This window comes from Condylura cristata, unplaced genomic scaffold (assembly GCF_000260355.1).
Source record: "Condylura cristata isolate star-nosed mole 26May11 unplaced genomic scaffold, ConCri1.0 scaffold00023, whole genome shotgun sequence".
NCBI lineage: Eukaryota > Metazoa > Chordata > Mammalia > Eulipotyphla > Talpidae > Condylura > Condylura cristata.
In genome coordinates, this window is record NW_004567124.1 from 25,991,891 (window position 1) to 26,016,115 (window position 24,225).

The window sequence follows — 24,225 nt, forward strand, 5'->3', positions numbered from 1 at the left end:
TGCCCATTTTTTGATGGGGTTGTTTACTTTATTTTTGTTGAATTTTGTCAGTTCTCCATATATTTTTGTGATCGGTCCTTTATCCTTTTGTGTGAGAAAACGTTTTCCCAATTAATGGGCTGTCTGTTTGTTTTTTTGTAATGTCGCTTTTGCTGTACAGAAGCTCTTTAACTGTTCTCTTTGCTCTCCCCATTACCCTCCGGAAAGTGTTTCTTCAGATCTCTCTTTGTTTCAGGATATGGAATCTAATTCAGCCAGGTGCCATTGGGCAAGTCACTCGACAACTCTGAGCACCTTTCCGCAACTATAAAGTGGAAGGTAGACCTAGACTCTCCCTAACCTTTTGTGAATTTCTGAAAGCCAAATCCTTGTCCACTTAGAGACATCTGGGGACCGTGCCCAGAGAATAGTCCAGGTTTTCAGGACACTGCCTCAAGGCCGGTGCTATTGCTTCTTACCTATCCCTTAGTCTGGGATATATTTCAAAAGATGCCTCATCTGGAAGACAGTCTCTGATTAATGTGAAACCCAATAAAACCTAACAAGAAGTCCTCAGCCTGCCTCCAGCCTTTTAGGTCATAAGACCTGACTCACTGTCAGTACTTGGGAAGTACCTGTTGAATGAACACGTGACTTGACATGTTAATGTGTGTTGACATGCACATACGTCACACTGCATATATCAGATTTAAACCTGCTGATATAGTCACCCACATGGCCTCTTGCAGGGACTCTTTTCAAACTTTTAAAAATGATGAGATTTTTGTATTAAAAACAGTAGCACAACAACAAAATCCAAAATGTTTAAAAAGATCTCTACCGGGCCCTCCCTGTGGCACAACAGGTTAAAACACAGCACTATGAAGCTAGCTGCAGCCACTTCAGCACGAGTTCAATCCCCAGCCAGGGAGCTGACCCACATGGCACAGCAGACCTTTCCTGTCTAGCCAGCTGCTCCCGTCAGCTGTGCATTTCAGTGGATCTGCCTGTTCTGTTCTGCTCTGCTCTCAGTTTCCTGTGACTCCTCTCACCTCCCTCTCCTCCCCTCTCTGCCCCTCTGAACTACACCACAGTTCTTCTCTACAAAAATATATAAAGTTTAAAAAAAAAACAAAAACAGAAGAAAGCTGTAGATTATAATTCTATTTGTGTGAAATTCTAAAACTGGCAAAAAAAATTAAGTCACAGTGACAGAAAAATTACCAGTGACTGGCATGTGGATGAAGGATTAACTAGAAAGGAGCTAGAAGGAGCTTTTTAGAGGAGGTGGAATAATTTATGTATTGACGATCGTAGTATGATTATGTAGGTGGGTACATTGATTGAAACTCATTGAGCTATACATTTAGAACGTGTGTGTGTTTTTAAAGATTTATTTATTTATGCATACAGAACTGGGGTACAGGCCAGAGGTGCAGAGGCAGTGAGAGGATTCACCAGAGACAGAGTAGAGAGCAGAACAGGCAGATTGACGAAGTACACTGCTGAGGGGAGCAGCAGGTGAGCCAGGAGAGGTCTGCTGAGCCATGTGGGTCAGCTGCCTGGCAGAGATCAAACTCATGCTGCAGTGGCTGATGATAGCTTCATAGTGCTGAGACTTTAGCCTCTGCACCACCACGGAAGACCTCAGAAGAGGTGAGTTTCATATGGGAATATCGCTATAAAGTTACAACACAAATTTTAAAAAGATCGGGGCTTTCCTAGTGGTGCAGGGGTTAAACACACAATGCTATCAAGCTATCGCCAGTCACTGTAGCACGAGTTCAATCCCCGACTAGGGAGCTGACCCACAGGGTGCAGCATACCTCTCCTGTCTCATCTGTTGCTGCCCTCAGCAGTGCATTTCAGTAGATCTGCCTGTTGTGCTACCTACTCTGTCTCTGGTGAATCCTCTCACCCCTGCACCTCATTTCTTTTTTTAAAAATACTAATTTATTTCTACTTATTTATGCATACAAAAGCTGAGCTGTAGGTCACAGATGTGAGAGAGCAGGGGTGGTGAGAGTAAAATGTAATTTTACTGAAATAATTTGAATAAAGGGAGAGAAAGGAATTGATTTAGAAATATTAGCTTTAGGGCCCTCCCTCATGGTGCAACAGGTTGGAGTGCCGCACTATAAAGTGATCTGCAGCACTTCAATTCCTGGCCAGGAAGGTGACCAACATGGTGTGGCAGACCTCTCCTGACTACCCCCCCCACCACTGTTCCTCTCAGCAGTGTATTTCAGTCAGTCTGCCTGTTCTGCTCCCCACTGTCTCTGGTGAATCCTCTTACCCTCTGCACCCCTGGCCGATACCCTAGTTATTGTATGTTAAATAAATAAATCTTTACAAAAAAGAAATATTAGCTCTATACAATGTAAAAAAAACCTTTCATTTCAGTACTATCATAAAAAATAATGAAGATGGTTTCATATTTTTTAAGAAAATCTTGCTCAGTTTCTAGTTTCTAGAGAGCTAATTAAAAGAACTATCAGGAGCAAAAAGAGATCTAGTTAGGGTGACTAACCCTTCTGGTTTTAGCACTAAGAGTTAAGGGACACCCCATAATCCTGGTCACCTGAGGTCTAGCGGTTCCCAAGTGAAATACCAAAGAAAAACCAGAAGCTTGGTGTGGCCTGAAAGTGGTTCCTACTTCACTTTCCAGCTCCTTCTCACCTCTCTTCCTTAGTCAGGCTGAGCTAGTTTTAGCTTCCAAATGGACCAGACTTCCATCTGGGACCTGTTTCCTAAAGTTTCTTGAAAATATCTCCAAGCCTTCTTTGCTTGGTTCAAATTCATTTCAAATCCAACCAGACTGACAAAATTCTGCAAGGTACTCACAGGCTTCCTGAGTGTGCCCCTCCTTGTCACTTAGGGGTCTAGCCACCAAAGGTTAATGTCAGATATAGCAGAGGTCTTCCAAAAAGATGCTCTAGCTCAAGGACTAGCTTTCTTCTGAAGCCATACCAATTGCTAAGTAGTAAAATAGCATCCCTGGATACAAATATGTAAAATGTGAACTTAAATAAGCATGCCTAGAAGAAAACTTGATGTGCTACGATTATTAACTAAATCCTTATTTATTTACAGCCTCTTTTTGTACAGGTGTTTACGTTAAATAATATTAATGATCAACACCTGTGGCCTTACACGTGTGTCTGATGGTGGCACCTGGAGAGTGGCATGGGCATTTGTGAGTGGGTGCACCTGAGCCTGGAGGCGGAGGCTATCAGGGCTGTGACACAGAGAACAGAGCCTGGCAGCAGAGGACTGGACATGTGGCAGCAGAGGGCAGTTCAGTGGAGTGGAGTACAGTAGAGGCCAAAGAGACCACAAGAGAGACAACTGTAGAAAGATTCACCAGGCCCTTGGAGGCCTCCCTGCCTGCCCTGTACCTGGTTGCCTCACTACAAATGGTGTAGAAAGATCATTAAAAGCCTGAGAAAGAGGCCTTCCCTGGTGGTGCAATGGGTTAAAGCACAGCATGGTGAGGCTATCTGCAGCCACTGCAGCCAGGGAGCTGCACCCAGCCAGGGAGCTGACCCACATGGCACAGCAGACTTCTCCTGTTTTGCCTGCTGCTCCCCTCAGCAGTGTGTTTCAGTCAATCTGCCTGTTCTGCTCCCCATTCTGTCTCTGGTGAATCCTCTCAATCCCTGCATCTCTGGCCTGTACCCTAGTTCTGTATGCATAAATAAATAAATGTTTTTTTTTTTTAATTACCTTGGACTAAGGAGGAAGGAGAGTCTGAACTGTGAGGCCTGGAACCTGTTCAGGCTCCAGCTGCTTCCAATTCATTAACTTGAAAGAATCATGCTATTGTTGTCAGAAATATGGAAGTTAAGAGAGCTCAACTAATTAAAGGAGAGGGGAGTCCTTTTCATTGAACATTTTACATGGTAACTCTTGCAGGGGATTAAAGAATACCGGCCAGGGCTTGAGCTCAAGGTCTGAGCAGGAATGAAAAGTCTGCGGGGTATGTTAGCAGTTGGGATCTACTAATGGAGAGGAGGTGGAGAGAGGCAGGGACAAGACTGGGGGAGGGGCCTGGTGGAGGTCAGAGCCCAGCAGGTGGCCTGAGCTTTGAGACCTGAAGGACCTGGGGAAGGTGGGACCTTGGGGGCTGGGGGGCTGGCTGGCAGGGACCCCAGGAGACTGACTCACGGCAGGCCACTGAGTTTGCCACTACATTCCTCCCAGGACATAGGCAAACAGTATAGAAAAATCCCTGGTAGTCCAAATAGTTGCAAATCTGGGAAAGTATTGTGCAATCTAATTACTGTATGATTATTATTGTTAGTATGTCAGTAAATAAGTGATTTCTTTTACCGGTTTTATTGAGATGTGACTGACAAAAAAAATTGGTAAGTATAAAATTCTTTTTCTTGCTTCCTCTTTTTATTTCAAAACTTTCTGACCTGCCCAGTTGAGTCTCTGGGCTCATTCTCAACAGAAGGACCCATCTAGGCGGTTGGGGTGAGAAACACAAAGAAATAGAATGCTTCTGGTGCATTTCACTCTCAGAGAAACTGTGAAATTTTTGAGAAGACCCTTCCTCACAGCTAATGTTCTTTTGTTAATCTATTTTTCAGCAGTAGGAAAAGTCATGGTGGAGGGGCAGGGATAGATTTCTTCTTGAAGTTTTGCTGTAGGTATCTGAATGTTTGCAAGTAAATCTAAACAAGATAAGGGAAACAAAAATGCCAAAGAATTTGACCCAGGTGAGGGTGGACCTGTGGATTGCTGGTTCTGGGACTACCTGCCACTTCCTAGCTTCTTTGACCTTGGAACCATTCCCTTACCTCCTCTGAGCTCCAGCATACTCACCCCAACCCACAATCCCTCAAGCCGGTGCCTTGAGTGCTTAGGAAACAGCAAGCTAATGCACCTGCAAGTTGAAAGTTCCATTTAACTGTGTTGGACATTTTGAAAACAAAATATTACAGCCACGATTCAACACCAAGGGCAGGGTTTCATTTAATTATTTATTTATTTTTTGAAAGATTTATTTATTTATGCATACTAGAGCTGGGGTGCAGGTCAGAGATTGGGGGACGCCGAAGGGGAGAGTGGGAAGGATAAGAGGATTCACCAGAGACAGAATGGGGAGCAGAACAGGCCGATTAACTGAAATACACTGCTGAGGGGAGCAGGAGAGACAGGAGAGGTCTGCCACACCATGTGGGTCAGCTACCTGGCCAGAGATGGAACTCGTGTTACAGTGGCTGTGGAGAGCTTCATAGTGCTGAGACTTAACCCCATGCACCACCAGAGAGGCCCCAGTTTTCAGATTTTAATATATATATACACACACACTTTATGCTAGGACAGTTTAGATTTACAGAAATATTGAGATCATAGTATAGAGAGTTCCCATTTTCCTCCCCCTAGAGTCCCCCATTATGTACAGCTTACACTAATGTAGTGTGTTTGTCATAATTAATGGACCAGCATTGATGTATCATTATAAACTAAACTCTACACTCTATTCAGAATTCCTTAGTCTCTCCCAAATGCCCTCTTTCTGTTCCAGGATCCTACCCAGCATATCATATTAGATTTAATTTTCATATCTCTGTAGGCTCTTCTTCACTAGGACAGTTTTTCAGATTTTCCTTGATTTTGATAACCTTGACAGTTTTGAAGAAGACTGGGTAGGCATTTCATAGAATAGTTTCAATTAGAACTTTCCCAATTTTTTCTCATGATTTGTCAGGGCTCCTGTGTTCTAGTGAAAAAGATCACAGAGGACAAGTGGTCTCGACATACCTAATCTAGGGCTTGTGGATCAACTCAGCTGATGGGTGTTGATCTTTATCTTGATCGCCAAGGGGCTGATTGTCAGGTTTCTCCACTGTAAGGCTGTTCCCCTCCCCCCCAGCAGTGTTCTTACTGCCTTCTTATGAAGGAGTCACTATCCAACTACAGTAGCCCTTACTTAAGAACTAGGGTTTCATGCTTCTCCTTGAGGGTGTATCTACAGGCAATATTTGGAATTCTCCGTGGAGATTTGTCTGTTACTCCCATTTATTTATGCATTTGTTTCTGTCAGGCTTGACTTGTGGCTTGATTTATTTTATACTTTGGGTTACCATTCATTTGGGTTGCTGCAGATTTGACCTTTGGAAGCCCACTTGGCTTCTGTGTCCCTTTGCCATAACTTTGTCTTCTGGTTGTTTTGTTTGCATAGCACTTCCTTACTTTCCATACAACAAAAGGCCCCAGTCTCTTCTTGCATAGTTCTGCCCCAGTCCTAGAATCAATCATTTCTCTGAGAAGAATGTCAGGGCCAAGTGTTAATCTTAGCAAATGTGTGTCTGGCTGGAAGGTGGAACAGATCTATCAGGTGGGCAGGAATAAGACTGAACCCTCCCTAGGAGGTGACTTTCCCAGCAGTAGCAGCCAGAATGTCAAGTCCTTAGCTGAGAAATAGGTGACTCACCTGCTCCCCAGGTTGTCTCCTCCCTCCCCCTCTTGCTGACAAGACTGTCCCTAAACCAGCTCAGACAGAGGGACCTCACTCAGAAAGTATCTCCACCCATGGGGCCAGCAAAGAATAGCCTGTCTCAGGCCAAGTCAGGGCTTTTGCCCAAACCCAGCAGAACTTACCTCCTTTTGTGTATTATTTATACCTGCAGAAAGAATTAAACATGATTGCCCCCAAATTTATAATTCCCAAAATCAAGCAAATAAAAGACTATTATAAAAATTGGATAATAGGACAAGAGCACTGTGAAGAATAACCTGTGTGTACAGTCATTTCATCCCACCTGGGCTGGGCCCTGGGATCCCTAGGTTCCCTGAATCACAGATCCTAGCAGCAGAAGGACTTTCAGAAATAAACATGCTTCTCCTGTCATTTTATAGCACTGAGAAGGATCAAGCACTAACTCAGGAATTACTTAGTTAATGAGGCAAAGAACTGAGAATCTTGAGACAAGTCTTCAGACCGTCAGGTCTCTCTTTTTACACTTCTATTCTTGCTACCCTTGGAGAAGGGTGGGGGTTTGGAGGGGGATAATGCAAGACAACACTGTTTTTTCTATGAGTACACATAGGTGGATGTGTCTGAGAATCTTTGAGGAAGATTAACGAGGGATTATTAGCCTCTCCAGACAATTGGATATAGGAATCATAGGAAGTAAACTGTGGGGTATTGAAGTAGATACTGGGAATCCTACCATTTGCCCAAGTCAAGATTTTAACTTTTTAAAAAAGATTGGTTTATACATACAAGAACTGGGGTATAGGTCAGAGGTACGTGAGTGTGTGAAAGGATTCAACAGAGACAGAGTGGGGTGGGGTGCAGAATACGCAGACTGAGAAGAACACTTCTGAGGGGAGCAGTGGGTGAGACAGGAGAGATCTGCTGCTGTGCCATGTGGATCAACTCCCTGCCTGGAGATCTAATTTGAGCTAAAGGGGCTGCTGCTGGCTTCACAGTGCTGAGCTTTAACCCATTGCACCACCAAGATTTTAATTTTTAAAAATACTTTCCACTGTATTAGAAGGTGACTCAGAAATGATTAGGAAATTACACTGATTGGAAACCTCTTTGCCTAAAAACAACATTATACTTAGTGATTTTCAGAAAAGTTGTTAGCGCTTCCCCTATTGGTACAGTTTCAGTATTTTAACAGCACAACATTTTAAGTTGTAAAAGCTAAAGGGAGATATATGTTTTTAAGTTGTATAAAAGTGACACATAAGTCAGTGTTAAAATATATTTGGTGGTTTAAAAACATTTTGCTTCTAAGATGATATTCTCACACTTTATAGCTTTAAAAATGTACTTTATTCATGGGAACTAAAAATGCTCTACTACTTTTGTAAAGAAATAAAAAGCCACAAACACTCATCAGCATCCACTATACTCTCCCACACCCCCCACCTTTCCACCCTCTCCACCTTTGGTAACTTCAGTTCTGTTATCGATGGCCATTAGTTTATTTTTTTTGTCCAGAGATTTTCGGGTTTAAATCAGCAACATTCTGCCACCTTCTCCTTTTGGTTAAACAATAGTTAATAATAATTGTAATAATCAGGAATCCTCAGACTTATTGTAATTGATTTAGAGACTTGGATTTATGCACTTTATACTACAAACTAGTTGAGAAAAAGGATTATCTCTTTTCTTTAATATTCACTGCCCTACCCTCCCAATACTCTCTCTGCAACAAAGCATGAAAGAGGTGTTTTCTGTGATCTTTGTATAGGATGAGATAAAAGAGGGCCTTTGGGTTCAGAGAAAGGATTCTGAGCCTGGTGTCACTTGGTGTGGCTGCAATAAAGAGACAAAATTAGCATCAGGCTACTCTTCATTTGCTCTCTGGGTGACCTTCCTATGGTACCTGGGCTATCTTGTCTCAGTTTGGAAACTCCTAGGGCAAGGACAGTGGGTGGCCCAAAACAGCATCTGCAAATAGGTAATTACCACGCTTTTGATGAAGAAGATAATATTAGGGACTCTAGGGATTTAGAAATATTCAAATGAGGAACTGTCCTTGAAGATCCTCCTCAGATGGCTTCTCCAGCATTTTGAGTTCCTTTGGCAGAAGGAAGTAGAAATATTTAAAGCCTGCCTTTAAGGAGAGTCTAGAGGAACCTGTTCTGTGGAAGGGGCTATAAGAAATACCTGCCCACGTGGTCATAGGTAGGTTTATCTTCTACTTCCCCATCAACTATATGTTTGTATTTTTAAATTTTAATCTTGGACCCTCCCTGGCCCTGCAATGGGTTAAAGTGCAGCACTATAAGGCTAACCAGAGCCGCTTCAGCACAAGTTCCATCCCCAGCCAGGGAGGTGACCACATGGCACAGCGGACCTTTCCTGACCCACCCGCTGCTCCCCTCAGCAGTGTACTTCGATCTGCCTGTTCTGCTCCCCACTCTGTCTCTGGTGAATCCTCTTGCTGCCCCTGCATCTCTGGCCTGTAACCCAGTTCTGTATACATAAATAAATCAATCTTTAAAAAATTTTTTAATAAATTTTAATCTTTTATGATCTGCATTTTTAACATCATTCCTTGATTAATAATATCATTATTGAGAGTTTTGTATTTGTAAAAACATATATCTAAGTTTTGGCTTTAATTTGAACAAAGGTTGAATGTGAACATGCTGCATAGTATTCAGCAATTTTTTTCTCCTTCCCAACAATTAACTCTGCTCGCTTTCTCTGCAACCATACCTAGATATGCCTCATTTTGGAGCTTCTTTGTCCTGTAACCTGTGCGATTCTCTGAGCATCAGCTTTCCGACGCCTCCCTTCCTTTGGGTGGTTCCAGATTGCTCGGTCTCCCGCGTGCGTCGCGAAGGGAGGTCTAAGGGTAGGTCCGGCGGGTGGGCGGGGTCCCGGGCGCTCGGGTTATGCAGATGAGGTGGGCGGGGCCCCACTTATACCTGCGGGTAGCGGCGGGTTGGCGCGCCAGCCTCCGCCGACTCAGTCCGAGGTGGCCAGCGGGACTCGCTTCCTCCAGCGCTGCGGAGCCTGGTCCGGGTCTATTCCCGGAGCGGGCCATGCCCCCGCGGGAGCTGAGCGAGGCCGAGTCGTCCCCGCTGCGGGTCCCTACCCCTCCCCCGCGGCGGGGCAGCGCGCCCCCAGAGCTGGGCATTAAGTGCGTGCTGGTGGGGGACGGAGCGGTAGGCAAGAGCAGCCTCATTGTGAGCTACACCTGCAATGGGTACCCCGCGCGCTACCGGCCCACCGCGCTGGACACCTTCTCCGGTACGTTCAACGGCCCCGGCTGCCGCTTGGCTGGGGGTGGGGTAGGGCACCCGGGGCTGGGCGGGCGCCCTGGCGGTGGGGCTCGCGAGCGCGGAGGGAAGGCTGGAGCAAGCCCGGAGGTGGCGCTGGAGAAATCTGGGGGGACGCTCTTCCTAACTCACATTATCCAACCTCCTCAACACCCCCCACTCCCCTCCGCAGTGCAAGTCCTGGTGGATGGAGCCCCCGTGCGCATTGAGCTCTGGGATACTGCGGGACAGGTGAGAAGCCGCGGCCTCTACTGGTGTGGGGGAAGGTGGCTTGGAAGCTGGGAGGACCTCAGATAGTAGAGGAATGGAGAAGGCCTTAAGCCTGTGGTATTAAGTCTTAGGTCTCTAGCCCCAGGAGACAAGCAGCTCACACACACACACACACACACACACACACACACACACACACAAACACACACACTCTCACTTACACTCACCCCCCACCCACCGTGGCCTGGGATAATCCAACTAATGACCGAACCTTCCCACCCCAGGAAGACTTTGATCGCCTTCGCTCCCTCTGCTACCCGGATACCGATGTCTTCCTGGCCTGCTTCAGCGTGGTGCAGCCCAGCTCCTTCCAAAATATCACAGAGAAGTGGTTGCCGGAGATCCGCACTCACAACCCCCAGGCGCCAGTGTTACTGGTGGGCACCCAGGCTGACCTGAGGGATGATGTTAATGTACTGATTCAGCTGGACCAGGGGGGCCGGGAAGGCCCAGTGCCCCAACCTCAGGCTCAGGGCCTAGCAGAGAAGATCCGGGCCTGCTGCTACCTGGAGTGCTCGGCATTGACGCAGAAGAACTTGAAGGAGGTGTTTGATTCTGCCATTCTCAGTGCCATTGAACACAAAGCCAGACTAGAAAAGAAACTGAACGCCAAAGGTGTGCGCACCTTGTCCCGCTGCCGCTGGAAGAAGTTCTTCTGCTTTGTTTGAACAGTTATGGCAGCTGAGGAAACCATAGGCCAGCAGCCACAGACTTCAGGAACCTGGGGCCCAAGGACCTTTAAGGGGGCTCCTGGGAGGGCTAGGCCACCCCATGGGACTCAGTTCCCCTCGGAACACCGTGGGGACACAGGCCTCTGTCGGCTCTTAGATGCCAGGGTGCTCCTAGGGCCTAGAGGAGGGGCCTGACTTGAATTTCTGTGGTAAAGACTCACAGAGAAATTCCAGCACTTTGATTTTTTAAGGGATGGTCCTACCAACGTCAGCCACCTCCAAGCAGTTGGAGGCCCAATTCACAGTTTCTTATGGTCATCCCTTGTAGTACCCACCACCTCTTTCTTAGCACAAGGGTGAGGAAGAGCTGGGCATCTGGAGGGCCTGGAAGGTGCCCACTGCCAAGTTGGAGAGCTGTTTGGGATGGACTGAGTAAGAGAGAGTCCAGTGAGAGGCTGAGAGGGAGCAGGAAGCAAGGCCTTAGAGCCTTGAGACTGGAAGCAGGCTATGGAGGGTATGGGCAGGGAGGAGGCCGGCCAGAGGGCTCAGTCTAGGAGAACAGAGAAGTAGCCTTGAAGAGCAGGGCTGACACCTGGGCTGCCCTCAGCTCCCAAGGCCAGGGAGGGCGGGGTTGGTCCCTGGGAAGAACTGGGTCTCAGGGCTCCCTAGGCACTGCCCAAACTGGCTGGGCCAGGAGTGGGGCAGGAAGTGAGAGGCAAGGCCCAGCAAGAGGAGGGGGCGGAGCTGCAAACTAGAGCCTGAAGGAAGAAGGGGCTGGGGGTCACCTTTCTCCAAGGTCACCACCTAGAAGGTAAGGTGGGGCAGTGCAGAGTCTGCAAATAAAACTTAACTTTCTGAAGCAGCTGTCTCTGTGTCATTTCCTGGGTTGGCAAGCCATTGCTCCTTCATAGCCCTCCACGTAACCCAACAGTGTGGAGAGAGAAAGGATGGGTGCTGAAGGACGGAGATCAGGTTGATAGGTGGGACTGGACTACATGGGACAGTGTGATGGGAAACTGTCTGGAAGGTGGGGGCAGGTGCGGGACTCCCCACTTGAGGCTTAGCTGGTTCCCAGGAGAGCTAGCGTGGGAAGCAGCCTAGAAACGGGTTTCCCCAGGTGTCAGCGCCAGAGCTGCTTTCCCATGACCTCACCAGGCGAGTGGTGCCCCTCCCCTCTTCCCCCTTTCTTTCTAGAGTACTGTGCTCAGCGCTCAGGGCTGGGACTCTGGGGCAATCCTGAGCCCTCAAACTTTCCTGTTCTAATCTTTCCAGCAATCCACAGGAACCAGGGTCAGAGCTTGAGCACTGATGGATCCCCCAGTTAGTTTAAACCTTAGCTGCTGGCCCAATTTCTTGTCCTTGGGTTGGTTGGAATCAATCTTCAATCCATAGAAGAAGCTGGAGGAACTCAAGATGCAGTTGTTGAACAATTTATGGGGAAGTTTGCTCCCCTAAGTTCTGGGAGAGTGAGGGGTCCTTGGGTGAGAGGAAAAGGAATCCAGGGTATGTTCCATGATATTGAAGCTGGGAGGTGCTGTAAAGGTACCTTGAGCGGGGCGGGGGGGGTACCTCTTTATTTTACCTCTTTTAAAGAAAGTAAGGTCCAGAGGAAAAAGGTAGTATCTCAGGTGAATGTTACTGCTAAGTGACTATCAGCATTTTGCAGACTCTAGTGATGGGTGTTACTCCTGTGGAGAGGTATTTCTAAGGCACACCTGCTAGGCAACTGCTGGCCAGGTGAGCGCCGCAGCAGCTGTGGGAAATAATAGCTCTGTGTGTGAAAGTGTGTAGCTGAGGGACAGAAATCCTAGACAAGTGAAACCTCTGATAATCCCCAAGTTTAGTTTTAGCCAAGACTGTCTGCTTCCTGTGCCACCAGGGCCCTTCCCCAGAGCTGCAGCCACCTCACCTCCACATCTTAGCAGAGGTGCTGAGATGTGCCATTGCAGCCAGGTTCTGAGGGGGCTCACACCCAACTCCACAGCCTGCTGTTACTTCATCCCTGCCTCTTGTACTCTCCTTTAGGGCAGGGACCTGAATTCAGGTTCAGACTCTGATATCAACCTTAGACAAATCTTTTCAGTTCTCTGTATCTCACTTCACTCATTTGCAAAATGAAGGACTTAGGACTCTGGATTAGAGGTTTTCAAATGGGAACACAGACTCTTAGTGGTGCACTGGTGGTGGAGGGAGGAAGCCCCATGAGGTGACCTTTGCCCCCTCCCTACCTACAGCTCTTCCTAGTTCTTGGATGGCACCAGTACATCAGTCACTGTGTGTCCCCTTGCTGTCAGCCTCACTCTGCTGTCCCTGCCATTATGCCTTCGCCAGCCCTCCAGTGCCGCTGCCATCCCCTGACATCTTCCTACTCAAGACTGTTAGCAATGCTCACTGCCAAAAGTAAATTCCTAGCTCCTCATTTCAGCACTCAAGGCCTCTTCAAATCTGCTACCAACCTGGACTACGCTAGCCTGTCGCCATGATCTCTACTCCTGACACCCAGTTGTTTCTTGACTTCTGATTCCTAGTGTTGCCTTTTGTCAAACCTTCTAGTTTGGAAAGTGTCTTCTCCTGACCCCCACGCCCTGTTTCACCTTTAATCATCTTCCAGTTCCCCTTTCTCTGTCATTAGTGTCTGCCCTGCTCTCTTGGTAGACTGAGGGTGCTCCCTGTTGGGTCACTGTCTCAGGCTGCCACTCATCAACTAAATGGAAGAGAGAAACTGCCCCCCCTCCCGTGTTCCCACAGAGTTGAGGGCTCAGTCAATGGTTGCTGCTTGTCTTGAGGGTTTAGGATGAAAAGCAAACCAGTGAGTTGTGGAACGGAACTTAAGGATCAAGTTCAATTTGAAGTTTATGTCACTGAGGCCAGAAAAAGCCTAAGAGGCTTGCTGGAAAGGCTTGGAACCCAGCGCGGCAGAACAGGAAGATTTGGAACAAGAATAAGATCTGTTTTTCTCTAGAATAAGATCTCTCTACTTTTCTGGGGCTGTTTTTATCTCTTTTGCTATCTTTGCTTCTCTTCCCCTTGCTTTCTCCATTCTTGAATTGAAATTCATAGGAATATTAATTCTATTAACTGGATAAAACTATTTCTTGCATATATATTGTTACATGTGCCTTTTTAATATATATATATATATATATATATTAAAGATTTGTTTATTTTATGCATACAGAACTGGGATACAGACCAGAGGTGCAGGGTCAGTGAGGAAATTCACCAGAGACAGAGCGGGGAGCAGAACAAACAGATTGATGAAGTAGTAGGGTAGAGTAGGGTGAGACAGACCAGGACTGCTGCGCTGTGTGGATCATCTCCAGGGCAGGGATCAAACTCTCACTGAAGCCACTGCAGCCAGCTTGCATTGCTACACTTCAACCCGTTGCACCACTAGGGAGGGCCCTTAATATGTAAATTAAATATATATATTTAAGGTTTTTGTTTATTTATTTTTGCATAGAACTGGAGTGTAGTCCAGAAGTGCAGAGGGTAAGAAGATTCACCAGAGACACAGTGGGGAGCAGAACAACAGATCCACGAAATACACTGCTGAGGGGAGCAGTGTGTGAGACAGGAGAGGTCTGCTGTGCTGTGTAGGTCAGCTCCCTGGCCAGGGATCAAACTCAAGCCATCTTGATGACAGTGCTCAGACTCAACCCCTAGGCCACCAGGGAGGCCCGTAATATAAATGTAAGCGATCCTTAATTGATTTTATTATATATTTATTTTATTTTTTCATAAAAAATACAGAGAAAAATTAGAACACTAAATTTAAAACACTAGAAGTTTAAAAACTTACTCATAGACTTACCTCTTTATGGATAACCAATAATATTTTTATGAACTTCCTTCCAGGCTTTCCTTCTACACATATTTTAAAAATATTTTTGTCATGTTGCTATAAATACATTTTTGTATTTTCTAGTTTTTTTTTAATTTAAATTTTTGACAGTGTTTTTTATGTTATAAATTCTGACCAGCAGCTGTAACCATATGTGTATAATTTACTTACTATTTTACCTTGACCATAATTTCTTCAACTAGATTCCCCCTTTAGGGTTATTTAGTTTCTTTCCTTTACCTTTTTCTAACCTTATTTTTCAAATTTTTTGATTTGCCATTCATTTGTATAACATATAATTTGAGGAGACAACTTCATACCTCAACATGTGCACATGCTTCACCCTGTACCAAATCTCCTGGGCTGAAACACTGCCATCCCCAACCCCTCCCCCTTGCTTCTTCCCACCCCCCATAACCACCGTATTTTTTTTTTTTAAAGATTTATTTATTTATTCATACAGAACTGGGGTACAGGCCAGAGGCTCAGGGGTGGTGAGAGGCTTCACCAGAGACAGAGTGGGGAGCAGAACAGGCAGATTGACGAAGTACACTGCTGAGGGAAGCAGCGGGCGGGCCAGGAGAGGTCTGGCTCGCCATGTGGTCTCCTCCGGGGCAGGCGGCAGGCGGGAATCGAACTCATGCAGAAGTGGCTTCGAACTCATGCGGAAGTGGCTTCAGATTCTCAGTGCTGCGCTTTAACCCGCTGCGCCACCAGGGAGGGCCAACCACCGTATTTTTCACAGAGTCTTAAGAATTATTTTTATTGAGTCTCCTGGTGGCTCAAGGGGTTAAGCCTCAGCACTATGAAGCTCTCTGCAGCCACTGCGGCACAAGTTCAATCCCTGGCCAGGGAGGTGACCCACATGGCGTGGCAGATCTCTCCTGACCCGCCCGCTGCTCCCCTCAGCAGTGTACTTCGATCTGCCTGTTCTGCTCCCCACTCTGTCTCTGGTGAATCCTCTCAGCCCTCTGCCCTTGCACCTCTGGCCTATACCATAGCTCTTCTATGCATAAATAAGTAAAACAAACTTTTAAAATTAAATATATATATATTTATATTGTGTTTTGTCAGCTTGTTTTCTTTGGTGATCTATATTCCACAAATGAATGAAACCAGTAATTGTCTTTTACACTTTCTGACTTAGCTCATTTAACATAATCACTTCAAGTTCTGTCCATTTTGTCCTAAAAGGAACTTGTTCATCTTTTCAAAATAGCTGAGTAGTATTCCATTGAGTATATATCCCATAATTTCTTCTCAGTCATCAGTTGATGAGCATTTAGGTTGACTCTGTGGCTTGGCTATTGTGAATAATGCTGCTGTGAGCCTAGAGGTGCAACATCTTTTCGTATTGGTGTTTTCATTTGGGTAAATTCTTAGGTATTACTGGATCACATGCCATTTCTATTTTTAGAATTTTAAGAAATCTCCATTTTTCATAAAGGCAGCACCACATTACATTCCCACCGAGAATGAATGAATGTTTCTTTTTCTCCATACCTTGCCAGCATATATTGTTTCAATTTTTTTTTCTATTAAAAATGAAGCCAGAGCCCCCGGTGGTACAGGGGTTAAAGTCTCAGCACTATGAAGCTATCACAAGCCACAGCACCATGAATTTGATCCCCAGCCCGGGAGGTGACCCACATGGCACAGCAGACCTCTCCTGTCTTGCCTACAGCTCCTCTCAGCAGTGTATTTCAGTAGATCCACCTGTTCTTCCTCCCCTCACTCTGCCTCTGGTGAATTCCCTTACATACAAGCTCCCCTAACCCCACACCTCTGGCCCACACCCCAGCTCTTGTATGCCTAAATAAATAAAATGAATCTTTAAAAATAAATAAATAAATATATATCAAAAAGAGAGCACATCAAATGTGAGTTATTTTTACCACCACGGATTTGTGGCCATCTATGAAAAAAATCTCTTCATCTTTGGTTTGGAAGCTGAACCCCAGTATAATCCTGAGTGGCTCTTATGAGGGAGCTTGGGTTTCTGTGATGTGTAACTGGGAGTGGGGGGCCTTTTCTATTGGGTGACTAGCTGACTGTGGGTGTTCAATAAATACTAAAGGATGACCAGATGTGTATGTATTTCTGCTCATCTCTATTTGTCTGAGTTCCTGTTTTTACTCTTATAAGTGGGTGTTGTCTTTATGCAAAACCAAGTAGTTGCAGATAGGGGCTAGTGTGTGTGCCTCTGTGTGCATACGTGGCCTCTGTGTGTACAGCTCTGTATGTGTGTCTGTGTATCCACATGCCGTCTACATCTAGGAGAGTGCATTTTACACAGCCCTGTGTCTGTGTTCTGCATGCGGGTGTCTCTCGCACGCCGTGTATGTGAGGTAGGCCTGGGCTGTGGTGGGAGTGCGTGGACAACTGACATAGCTGTGCCTTGGTTGCTTCCCCCCTGAGAGCAGAGTGGTGTTGGGCAGAGGTGACGCACCCTCACTGGGCTTCCTGTTCTCCTGGGAACCAGCTCAAGAAAATGAGTGAGACCGAGAGTAGAGAGTAGACTGCGTCAGGAGCACCAGCCCCTTTTGCAACCAGCCCAAGCCCCAGGCGGTAACCGTGGCTCTCATAGGTCAGGCTTACCCACTGTGTTGGCTGCCAGGAAACCCGCTCCCAGGCAGGCTGCACTGTCAGCGCCCTCCTTGGGCCTGGGCCAGATCCTCCTGGGAGCCGTGTTGCTCACCCTGTGGCAACATCAGGCAGTGACTTCCTGGGCCTGGGCACTGCTGACTGTCCAGGGAAACCCTGCTTGCCGTCTCTGTAAGTAGCAAAGCTTAGGCTGCCTCCCACACTTACTGTCGCCTTCCATTCTTACAATTGAGCTTTAAGTTAGGCCAGAAGGCTTGTACTAACTCCAATTGTCAGATGAGGAGGCCAAAGCACAAAGACACCTGCTAAGGCAGAGCTGGGCCTGGGACAACGGTCTCCAGATCCTGAGTTCAAGTCTCTTCCTAGCATGCCACGTAGGGGTCCTGCTCCTAGAAATTGTTCTCTTAGATGACAGGAGTGAGAGGCATGTCTTAGGAGACTTGGTTGTTTTAAGCTAGGGGAGTCAGGTAGAGGTAGACAGGGCTGGAGATAGGATGTGAGGAGTGATGTCAGTCCAAACTTCTGGAGTGTTCTCAAAGCTTTCTCCACTGAGCAGAGGATTCACCTCATATCTGCAGTGACATGGGCTTCATTGAGGGTTCAGGATATTTCTGAGACTAAATGGGATCTCCATGAATAACCAGTCACCCACTTGAATAGTCACCTACCTGAAACCCTTCTAGAAGGTGTACTCAGTCGTTGTCACCATTTCCATGGCCACCTCAATCTTTGCCTGCATCAGTCTAGATGACTTCCAGATGAGGAGAAACAGGGGTCTTTGGACCTAGTAGGGAACCCCTTGAAGCAAGCAGAAAGCAGGCATCACGGACACCACCCCCAGGACACCTGCCCCATGGCTCTGTCCTCCCTCAGACGTGTATTCTCTATGTCCATGTTCCACTGTTTCTACCCATCTCCTCTCCTGCACCAGTTTGGGAACCAGCTGACCCTGTCCCCAGGGGTCTACTACAGGCATGGTGACATCACTCTCCTAGTGAGACAGAAGACCTTCAGCTCCTGGTGGGGGAGCACAGTGTTTCTATCTATGGCACAGCTCCCCCTCCCTTACAGGTCATGTGTTCTGCTGACCACCCATCTCTTGTGGGGCCTCCTATTCCAGCCCCATCCCTGACTTGCTGGACAACTTTGGGCAAATTACTGCTTTCCTTCTTGTTTAGTTTCTCCTGGTTGTGAAGTGGGGCTGAGACTCTCTGCCCCTCCCTGGCTCCCAGGGGACCTGCAGGGATAAGTAAGATAAAAGTGGGGAACTGATTTGGAGGAAGCTATCACAAGCCAAGTAAGAGGTATCAGTGCTGGCCTGTGTTTACATGGGTGTGGACCTTGGGTTCCCAGCCTCCTGGGCTTGGGACCAGTCCTGACAGCTTCTTGGCCTGGTTCCTGCCTCCTTTGTCCCACTTCCAGAGAAAGGACAGAAACTGGCCAGGAGTCTGGTCTTCTGGAGATGAGACATCAGAGCAAAATGTTTGGGGTTCAGGTACACTGGCCTCCCAGCCTAGCTTTGTCCCCAGCCACTGTCTGTGTGACCTCAAATCAGTCCTTACCCCTATCCCTCTCTCTGGACCTCTATAACTTGGCTCTGACAGCTTCTCCTAACTGCACTCAGGGGACCCGAGAGAGTATCGGAGGCCAGTATCATGGTTTGGGGATAAAAAGGATCTTATCCTCTAGCACAAGTCCCTTAATTTTCTTTCTTTCTTCTTCTTCTTCTTCTTCTTCTTTTTTTTTTTTAAAGATTTATCCATTCATGTATACAGAGCTGGGGTACAGGCCAGAGGTGCAGGTGGGTGAAAGTATACACCAGAGACAGAGTGGGGAGCAGAACAGGCAGATTGATGAAGTATAGTGCTGAGGGGAGCAGCGGGTGGGTCACCTCCCTGGCCGGGGATCAAACTTGGGCTGCAGTGGTTGCAATAGCTTCATAGTTCTATGCTTTAACCCACTGGGCCACCAGGGAGGGTTCCCAACTCCCTTACTTTTCATAGACCACTGTGAATCCCCTCTCTGTGGGGTCACAGGTCAACCTTGGTCTGGCTAGTCCAAGTTCCTATACTTTCTGGAAGAGAAACATGCAGGGAGGGTAAGCAGGCCAGGGAAAACCCACTGGGAAGCCAACCCCAAGCCAGTTAATGGATGGACTGTGTAATCTTTTGGACTCCATCAGTGTTTATTTCCCCTTGTACCCACAGTCTCTCCTTCCATGCCGAAATCCAGTGCAGAACTCTCCTCACCCCCTCATGTTTCTATAGGGACATGCAAGCTCTCCTCGCCTTGACAATGACCACAGACAGCCTCAGCCTGACTCTGCCCCAAGCACCCTTGAGATTTCCACATGCCCCTCTGCCACCCCTGGTGGTCAGGCGGCTCCTCACCGACAGCTTCCTCCTTCCTGGCCCTGGCAGGCTTGGAAACCCCTCACCTTTGAACCTTTCTCTTCCCGGAGCTCCTCCAGCAACTCTGATTTTGTCTGAGAACGGTTTCTCCTCACTTTCTGCTCCTGTCACAGGGTTTCTCCTCACTTTCTGCCCTTGTCACTCTAGGTCTCTTCTCCCCATCTCTCATAACCATCTCCCCGCTCCCTGGTTTTGTCCTAACACAGCCCAATCTCAACTCAGGAGCAAGATCCTCTCTACCAAGTCCAGACCCTGCACCTGCAGTGCCTAGATGTCACGTGGAAGCAGCCTCCCTGGCACAATGGGTGCCCCAATGGCTACAGGACTATTCTTTCAGTTTCTGGTCTATTGTTTTTTTGTTCCTACTTTATATTCATGTTGCTTCTTAATTTGGTAGACCACTTAGAGCTGCCTTTAAATCCATCACAAGTAAAGCAAGCATAGTAAACAAAAACGAAGTAACCACTTGGTACTGGTGGCCCCAAACCTTCTGCCAAGTTCTGGAAGCTGCTCCTGTTCCATTTGGCTCTGCTGTGTTGGTGGCATTGACATCTAGCCAGGTTCCCAGGACAGAAAACCTGAAGGCTCAGCAGACTGAGGCTCTCCCTCCCCAGAGTCCACTTACCATGTTGGGGCGTCTCCCTCTCCAGAAGTCCAAAAGTTCCCTTTCCTATTCTATCCTCACGGTCTCTGTCCCATCACAGAGCTTCATTGTGTGTGTGTGTGTGTGTGTGTGTGTTTAAAGATTTATTTTTAATTACTTATGCATACAAGAACTGGGGTGTAGGCCAGAAGTATAGAGAGTGGAGAGTGGGGAGCAGAACAGACAGATTTACTGAAATACACTGCTGAGGGGAGTAGTGGGAGAGACAGGTCTGCTGTGACATGTAGGTCAGCTCCCTGGCCGGGGATGGAACATGGCTGGTAGGGGCTTGATACTGCTGAGGCTTTAACTCCTGAGCCACCAGGGAGGCCCCTAGAGTTTCATGGTTTAATGAGTTAAATATCAAACATATTTAAGCATATCTGATTTGAACATATTAAGGATATTTTAAATATATCTGAAAACTTTTCCAGAAGGATAACCTTCTGGTTATTTTTTTTTTTACTACAAAAGCAAAAGATACTCCTTTTAGAAAATTTAGGAAGTTTAGTTTGGCCAAAAGAGGAAAACCAAGACCATTTGTCATTTGTAGCAATGAGACGTAACACAGAGGACATTTGAGTAAATATCTTTTTTATCTATTTATTTTCCGAACAAATAGATTTTTTGTTTTATTTATTTAACCGAATGACAAGGGGCTTTTGAATTTCTTTCCCAGTCTACTTTATTGTCTTCCTCATTCTGTGCTCTGCTGATGGGCCCTTGGGAGCCACTGGAGGTGGGTGGAAGAAGAGGCGGCTGTCTTAGAGCCACCTTCTGGTAGCAGCTACCGGGCTTCCTGGTTTGGGGCTTCCAGGTGGTGCTATTGACAACAACCCCTCCCAGGGGGAACTTCAAAATGCCTTCCCAGGCTTTAATGGAGCTGCGGTTGGGTGGGGAAGGGAGTGATCTTGTGCAATAGGCAAACCACTCCTCGGTCAGGCTGTTTGTTTAAGTGGGTAGGGATGGGTTTGGGAGAAACAACTCAGTTTTTGTCAGTGTTTATTTGAACTGTTGAGACCACTATGTTTTGGAGAAAAATCCCTAATATGGCAAAGGCAGGAAGGGTAATAAGGGATAAGATGAGGAGGGTCCCAAAGCTGATCCCAGAGAACCCAGAACCTAACCTTGGAGCAGAAGGCTGTGGGCAGGTCAGTGCCCGCTCAGTGCAAAAGGCCCTAGACTCAGTGCCCAGACTGCTGCAGGATGTGGACCCTGGTTGACAGTCTCTCAAATTGTCACAAGAAGCTAGAAATGTAGATTTGCTAAGCACAGATTTACCTGGATCTTCAAATGTCATTAGGTGGTTAAAGAAATGAAACCACTATTTGGGCGAAAACATGATTGTAGGCTGCCTACATGCAATCATTCAACTAGCCTTTACTAGCATGTCCTTTACAACAGTTATTACCCTGACTGATTCACTTAGTGTGCCTTCCTCCTTCTTTCCCTCTCTCTGGGATTGTACCTCTAGTGATATGACCAACTCAATGTCCATTCCTTAAAGCAGAGTTTAGATTACGCTTTCTTTACTCAAATCTCCAAGTATCCACTGACGTGGCCTCTACCCACCAACTTCCAACTTTTTCTCTTAATGCTTGAGCCAAGCTCAGCAGCTTGCTGCTTTTGTCAAAACAAATCCCCTGATGCCCAGCTTTTGTTCACCAGGACTTTGTTATGCCCGGAATACCCACACCTACCTGCTCAATCTCATTTTATACCACCTCCATGAAGCCATTTGTCCACCTCTTCCTTCCTCTGTATGGCTTTACCAATCTCTGGTTTATTCAACAGTCGTTTGTTGGATAATTTTTCTCCACAATTAGAGCCTGGCATGGGGGAAGCTGAGTGAATAAGACTCCATTCCTGTCCCAGGGAGCCTTCTGCAGAGGATGACAGATATATACTAACATGGGTCACATGTTAGTATTTGCAGCAGAACTATGTACAGCATGGGCAAACAGAAGGTAGAGATGAACTTTGACTGGAAAATTTTTTATTTGAACCACAGGGTAAATAGAAGTTTGCTAGGGGCAAAGAAGCCTTTAAGGTATGGCCAGTGCAGAAAAGAATGGAGGCATGTAAGTTCTGAGAAAGTTCATTTGGCAGGGATGGAGCTGAAGTCACAGAGACAAGCAGCAGCTTGGGGGATCACAGTATTGTTACAGTATTTGCATCCCTTCTGTTTGCACCAAGTGCTCCTTCAGGAGAGCAGAAGCTGAGTGGAAAATTCACTGCCTGGGATTGTGTATTCTGCTCCAACCAGACAGGGTGGTGAGTGCGCCCCCTTGCGGCCCCATCTACCCCCTGCAGCCCCATTTACCCCCTGCAGCAGCTGATCCAGCCACTACACCCTTAGCTCTTAGGGTTGACACTCAGCTTTGCCTGGCATCTCTCATTTCATCTATGACCCCAAGAGGATATTCCCTTTGGTTTGACAAACATTTACTAAGCTCTTAGTGCACGTTGACCACGGCTCTAGGACTTGGAATACAGAATTAAATTAATCGCTGCAGCCCACAGTGAACCAAGGGATAATGAGGCTGTTTCCAGAGCTGGGGAAACCAGACAGAGCGCAATGAGTAGTTGGCAACCTAGGAAACATAAATAGTATCCTACGAAATGGAAACTGCTAATGTAGGTAAGGAACCCCACCCACTGCTATCTACTCAACATTCAGGGAACTACACTACCATTTACTAAGGTCACAGAGGGAGCATGGGTGTTGGAGGCCCAGAGATGACTAAGATGCCATCTGCATCTCCAGCTCACAGCAATGGGATGACAGATAACTACATGGAAAGGGGTGCTCTGTGCTAAATCCCATCTACATCCTCCAGCAGGGAGTACCCCTCACTTTGCTGCGTGGGGTAGGATTTCGTGAGCCACGAACCTAACCCAGAGTGAACGCTGAAAGACGAGTAAGGGGAAGTGGCCAGACCAAGCTTACAGCAGGAGGCACAGCAGAGGTGTGTTATCCACCAAAATGAAGCCCGTGGTGCTAGTGAGGTTCTATTTCTTGACCTGGGGGCTTGCCTCCTAGGTGCGTGTGGATGGAGAAGTGCATTGAGCTACATATGATGAATTTCCACACATATTCTCCTTGCTTGCACTCCAGTTTCAAAGTAGTCCCCAACCTTGAAGGCCCATATAAATCACTGGCTTATTTTTCTGCATAATACTCATCAGTATCTCTCGAAAGACTAGACTCAAGAGCCATAATGTTAAGTTTTCACCCTGGTCCTCCAGTATCAGGTCTGAGACCTTGGGAACTGAACATGGCAGTTCATTTCTTACCTATAAAATGGGAGTGATAGTACTTTCATCCAGGGTGTGTGTCCAGCAATAACTTGAGATCTATAAAGTGCTTACGTGGTGCTTCCTCTGTGCTTATCTACATAACAATGAATTTCTGGTACTTGGTAAGCTTGACACACATACCTCAATAACTTATTTGTTGAATAAATGAATGAAAAGAATTGTTTTTTGTAGCAGGAAAGACAGGGGCTGGAGTAGAGAACGCAAGTAAAGACTTCTGGGCAGCATCCCAGCAACTGTGAAGAAGTTAAGGCTTCTGTGGGTGGGGAAGGGAGGCAGTGGTCACCTGAGTGAGATGGGACCCTTGTCCCCAGTCCCTCACACCAAAGGGGAGTGGAGGTAAGAACCAGGGTTCAGGTCTGTGTGCTCTCCCTCCCCAAGACTTACCCCAAGAGCTAGCAGGCTGTGGACAGGCTCAAACCGGTAAGAAATAAGCTACATAGTAGCCTCCCTGGGTCCCCTACTCCCATGGTCCTCTCGCCCCTCCCTTCTGGTGGTCAAGCTTGGCACTTCTCTCCACCCTCAGGGGCCTGGACAGTTTCGGGAAGGGGTGGGAAAACCTGCTAAACTGGGTGGCCAAAGCCTGAACCGGTTGGACGGCATCCCGTCAGCCCCCAGCAGTCCTGTCCCTCTCCAGGCCCACAGAGCAGAGGCAGAAGCCTCACAGAAGAAACGATTTTATTACACTGTGGGTGGACTGAAGCCTGTGGGAAGCGGGGGAGCAGG

At 47.0% G+C, this 24,225-nt stretch overlaps 1 protein-coding gene across 1 annotated transcript; it reads left to right on the forward strand.

Annotated features, from left to right (window-relative positions):
• The first annotated feature begins 9,430 nt into the window (after window positions 1–9,430).
• Window positions 9,431–11,510, forward strand: RHOV (ras homolog family member V). The gene is made up of 3 exons (XM_004687909.2): window positions 9,431–9,709; window positions 9,911–9,969; window positions 10,233–11,510. Exons 1-3 carry the CDS (start codon window positions 9,502–9,504, stop codon window positions 10,674–10,676), a joined length of 711 nt encoding a protein of 236 aa, XP_004687966.1. The 5' UTR covers window positions 9,431–9,501; the 3' UTR covers window positions 10,677–11,510.
• Window positions 11,511–24,225: the final 12,715 nt, after the last annotated feature.

Bases quoted from the DNA above. Each gene is read 5' to 3' on its own strand.
- RHOV (XM_004687909.2), top strand. From the start codon at position 9,502: ATGCCCCCGCGGGAGCTGAGCGAGGCCGAGTCGTCCCCGCTGCGGGTC. The intron at 9,710-9,910 runs GTACGTTCAACG...TCCCCTCCGCAG, and splicing joins CGCGCTGGACACCTTCTCCG to TGCAAGTCCTGGTGGATGGA. The intron at 9,970-10,232 runs GTGAGAAGCCGC...TTCCCACCCCAG, and splicing joins TCTGGGATACTGCGGGACAG to GAAGACTTTGATCGCCTTCG.